Genomic DNA, 5,299 nt, shown 5'->3' on the forward strand with positions numbered 1-5,299 from the left:
GCCGCCTGCTCACCCCTAACCTCCTCTGCCTTGGTCCTACCACCAAGGCTTTGTCCGGAAGGTCTCCTGGAAGGTCTCCTGGTCTAATTAGCATATTGCCCTTTTATTAGTATAGATATATTTAAATTTACAAAAGATTTATCTCAGCCAGAATTATAGTTTCTAAAATAACTTCACTCTTTTATCTTAATCATTTTAATATCAATATTTTTCATTCAGTTTATACTTTTCAGAAGCTTTAAAGTTCTGTGGTGTGTGTGTGTGTGTGTGTGTGTAATTGTTTTTGTCCTTTCAACTTATGGTCAATTGAGGACCACTTCAGCAAAATAATCTCTTACTAGAGCCTTGTCATAATTTTTTCTGTTTGCATATACTTGCACATGGGCAGGAGAGTGCTTGGGCAGCCTTGTCTAGCTAGACATCTTGCATGTGCCACCTCATTTGTTCTCCCAGCGGTTCTAACACCTTTGGTAGAAAATTGTTTTGTCCTTTCAACTTATGGTCAATTGAGGACCACTTCAGCAAAATAATCTCTTACTAGAGCCTTGTCATAATTTTTTCTGTTTGCATATACTTGCACATGGGCAGGAGAGTGCTTGGGCAGCCTTGTCTAGCTAGACATCTTGCATGTGCCACCTCATTTGTTCTCCCAGCGGTTCTAACACCTTTGGTAGAATTCACCTTATCCTTTGAAGGTGAATTTGGTTTTTTATAAATTTAGTCTGCATATTATATAGAACAGGTTGTGTTACAAATGTTCTTTTGTGAGTCAGCTGCTTGGAACTCATTCCTGTCCAGAAACCCTGGCAGGAGGGATAAGACAGCTTTGAGCCTTTGGCAGGGACTTTCAAGGATGCAGGTGTCCAGAAGCCAGAGCTGAGACTCGGGGCCAGGAAGGAGCCATGCAATTTGAGCTAAATTTGAAGAGAAAAAAATAGTACTTAGATGATAAAGGGGGGTGAGGGGTCAGAAGATGAGTGATTATTGAGGAGTGGAAGAGAGCTCACAGTCACATCTTTCTCTCCTTCCTGTCTCCCCCTCCTGAAGTTGTTGTTAACAAAACAATGAAAAGCAGAAATTGGGCTGGGAAAGGAATGGCAAGGTGTACCAGCAGGATGGTGTTGTCTTCTCATTTCCTTCCCACTGTTTTTTACCAGCCACTGCTTGCTTTCTAATGACCCTAATGCCACACCGTAAATGTGAAATGAGCTTTTTAAAAAATTGTGTTATATGATCAATTTTTCTGAAAATGTGTCTCTTGCCTATTTTATCATTCCTTTTTCTCACTGTTGATCTTCACTACTGCAGTAAAAGGTTTTCTCCATGACACTTTTTCAAAATATCTTAACCTCAGTTTTATTAAGAACCTGTTTAATTTCCAGTAGGTCCTACTGAAATAATTAATTATACAGTAGCAGTTAAAATAGTAGTAGTATCATTTTTCAGAATTTCTGGTAGAATTAAAAGCTTCCCCATACAATTTTTTTCTAAGATATGGATGGTTTCAGCAAATATTTGTTGAGTGCCCCTCATGGGCTGAATATTAAAATCATAAAAATTCATGAATTTCTATTAGAGAAGGAGAGAGGAAAATTTCTGACATCTACTGATAAAATATAAAACATGCTCTCTTGGCGTTTATTTATCTTAGCTTCTGCACATTTATAACATAGCTCCTACTCTTCAAAATCTTGATCTGTTATTGTTGGTTGAACTGATCGAACCATATTTTAAGGTGTCCCACTAAAACCGTACTAATAAATGTTTATAAATTGGAAGTCTAATACTTATGCTTTATAAAAAAATTTTGAGTTAAAATTTGTTGGGTTTTGTTGCTTTGTCCAGTAGAGGGGTACCTACTCAAAGAAATTTCAGAGGGAAGGTGGGTGATTAGGTGGGAAGAGATCAACCAAAGAACTTATATGCATATATGCATAACCCATGGGCACAGACAATAGGGTGGTGAAGGCCTGGGGCGCAGGGGGTTAGGGGGGCAAGCTAGAAGGGGTCAATGGGAGAAAAAGGGACATATGTAATACTTTCAACAATAAAGATTTTTTAAATAAAAATAAATAAAATTAAAAAAAGAAAATGAGCTGTAACTGCCTTTTATGAAAGAGAGTATTTACTGTAACTCTCCTTTTTGTTTATTTTCAGGAATTAAAGGAATTACACAGCCTTCTGCTTTTATACCTACAGCTGAAAGTAATTCCTTTCAGCCTCAAGTGAAGACTTTGCCATCACCTATAGATGCTAAACAGCAATTGCAACGGAAAATTCAGAAGAAGCAGCAAGAACAGAAACTACAATCCCCTTTGCCAGGAGAATCCTCAGCAAAAAAATCGGAAGGCACGACAACCAGTGGAGTGACTAGTCTTTCCAATGGAAACCCTGCGATCCTCTCTCCTCAGCCTATTGGTATCGTTGTGGCAGCTGTCCCTAGTCCCATTCCGGTAATATCATTAAAGTGATTGGTCTTTTGGGGATGGTGGGAAATCAGTCATTTAATTAAAAGTGGCACATGAGAAGGAGTCAGGTATAGAAGATTCAGTTATAAACTGATTTTGTGACCACAGATAGATTCAGCTTTACTTGGTTGCCTTTCATTCAGAATATACCTTGTTGATTACAAAATGAGCTATAACATGAACATAAGTAAGAATACAAAGGTCCAAGATTTATAAAATATGTAAGAGATAAGTCATTTTCAGAGTTGTTTCATCTCTAAGCCAGGACGATGCAATTGCAAACTTTTTTTGGTTTAAACTGTTTTTTCTTTTTAACATTCAGATAGAGCAAAATTTAATGTGTGTTGATGATACTTTAACATAATCCTAGCTTTGTGGCTTGCTGGACATAGGACCTTGGGCAAGTCCCTTAGCTACTTAGCTACTGTTTCCTTATCAACAAATAGAAGTTATGTTCTCCTTTCCTGTCTCACACAACTGAGGTTATTCTGAAAGAGGTTTTTAAAATAAGAGTGCATCTTGCTAATAAAACAAGGTGGTATTTTATGTTATAGATGATATTATAAAGGAGATATTTCTTTTTGTTGTTGTTGTTCTTATCATCGTTGTCATTAATGCATGAACTACCTAGTAACCAAATTCTTGCACTATTCTCTGTAGAGCAAACTTGAAGAGACATTAGTTTTATCTGAAACCTGCCCACAGTGGTTTAGTTACTAATGTCCAAGACAGACCATTTATAAGACTGTCTCCTGTGAGTGAGTCATCTTCTGGGCACAGACTCCAGTAGATAACCTTTATAGTCATGTGTTTCTTCAAGATTTTATCTCTTCCTATAATCTCCTTAAAAATCATTGTTTTAGCAAATATTCATTATCTTAATGTTCTTATATATTATATTTTGTAACTATATTGTGCTTATGTTACATTCATTAGAATATATGTCTGATTGTATAAAACTGATCTAGAAGAACTCTCATCTAATGTAGGAACTGTCTTTTTTTCTTTTTAGCATAACATTTATAATGCTTTAATACTGTATAAATATGTGATTTATTGTTCATATCCTAGACTTGTTAAATCTGATTTTTTTGTTTTTCACTTTTTAATAGGTCCAAAGGACCAGGCAGTTGGTAACATCACCAAGTCCAATGAGTTCTTCTGATGGCAAAGTTCTTCCCCTCAATGTACAAGTGGTCACTCAGCACATGCAGTCTGTGAAACAGGCACCAAAGACTCCTCAGAATGTCCCAGCCAGTCCTGGTGGGGATCGTTCTGCCCGGAACCGCTACCCTCAGATCTTACCTAAACCAGCCAACACCAGTGCACTCACCATTCGCTCGCCAACTACTGTCCTCTTTACTAGCAGTCCCATCAAAACTGCTGTTGTACCCACTTCACACATGAGTTCTCTAAATGTGGTGAAAATGACAGCAATATCCCTCACACCCAGTAGTAGTAGTGCCCCTCTTAAACATTCTGCCTCAGTAAACAGTGCTACAGGAACAACAGAAGAATCAAAGACCTTTCCACAGATCAAGAATGGTTCTGTTGTTTCACTTCAGTCTCCTGGATCCAAGACCAGTGGTGCCGGGGGAACGTCTGCTGTGGAAGTCAAAATGGAACCGGAAATATCATCGGATGAGCATCCTGTACAGTGCCAAGAGAATGCTGATGGTACTAAAGCTCCTAAAACAACGCCTAGCGCCCTTTCGGGACAGAAAAGTAATTCAGATGGAGTAGTGCAAAAACCTTCAACTGAAGGTGTCACCGAAATAAAAACAACTAAGGTCTGTGACCAGAGGACCAAATGTAAGAGTCGCTGTAATGAAATTCCACCAGGCACTTCGACAGGCAATAATCAAAGCACTATCACTCTCTCAGTTGCCACTCAGAACTTAACATTCACCAGCACCAGCTCACCATCTAATGGTGACTCAATAAATAAAGACCCTAAATTATGCACTAAAAGTCCAAGAAAGCGACTGTCTTCTACATTGCAAGAATCCCAGGTGCCTCCTGTAAAGAAACCAATTGTGGAACAGCTTTCTGCAGTTATCATAGAAGGTCAGAAACCAGGCAGTGTTAAGAAGGACCAAAACGTTCCACATTCAGGGAAAGCAGAAAGCTCAGCAGCAGGTGCTCCGATTCCTAGCATGGTATCAATAAATGTCAACTCACACATGATGGCAAACCCATCCTTGAATTCTTCTGCCCTTATCACTGGTGATTCAGCTTTGGAACAGCAAACACCATCATCATCTCCAGATATAAAAGTAAAACTTGAAGAGAGTATCTTTCTCTTGGACAGTGATTCAAAAACAGATGGCAGCTTTAATCCAAACGAATGGCAACAGATCACTAAGGATTCTGGGTTTGTGTCTGCTGCCTGTGAACAACAGCAAGATATCAGTGTTATGACAATTCCTGAGCACTCTGATATCAATGACTTAGAGAAATCTGTCTGGGAACTAGAAGGAATGCCGCAGGACACATACACCCCGCAGCTACATAGCCAGCTACAAGAATCTTCTCTGAATCAAATACAAGCACAGTCTTCAGATCAGTTACCTCTACAGTCTGAACTGAAAGAGTTTGAGCCTTCTGTTTCCCAAACAAATGAAAGCTACTTTCCTTTTGATGATGAACTTACACAAGATAGCATTGTGGAAGAGCTGGTGCTTATGGAGCAACAAATGTCAATGAACAATTCTCATTCTTACAGTAACTGTTTGGGAATGACCCTTCAGAATCAGTCGGTAACTCCAGGAGCTCCAATGTCATCTCATGCCTCCAGCACCCACTTCTACCATCCAATCCATAGCAATGGC

The 5,299-nt window shown here is 38.9% G+C and overlaps 1 protein-coding gene across 1 annotated transcript in view; it reads left to right on the plus strand.

Annotated features, from left to right (window-relative positions):
- RFX7 (regulatory factor X, 7) overlaps nt 1–5,299 on the plus strand; it is a 66,048-nt gene that overhangs the window by 56,477 nt on the left and 4,272 nt on the right. The window contains exons 7-8 of the mRNA XM_005880110.2: nt 2,158–2,453; nt 3,581–5,298. Coding sequence (XP_005880172.1) covers nt 2,158–2,453; nt 3,581–5,298 — 2,014 coding nt within the window. The remainder of the gene's footprint in view (nt 1–2,157; nt 2,454–3,580; nt 5,299) is intronic.

This window comes from Myotis brandtii, unplaced genomic scaffold (genome assembly GCF_000412655.1).
Source record: "Myotis brandtii unplaced genomic scaffold, ASM41265v1 scaffold626, whole genome shotgun sequence".
In the NCBI taxonomy this organism is placed as follows: Eukaryota; Metazoa; Chordata; class Mammalia; order Chiroptera; family Vespertilionidae; genus Myotis; species Myotis brandtii.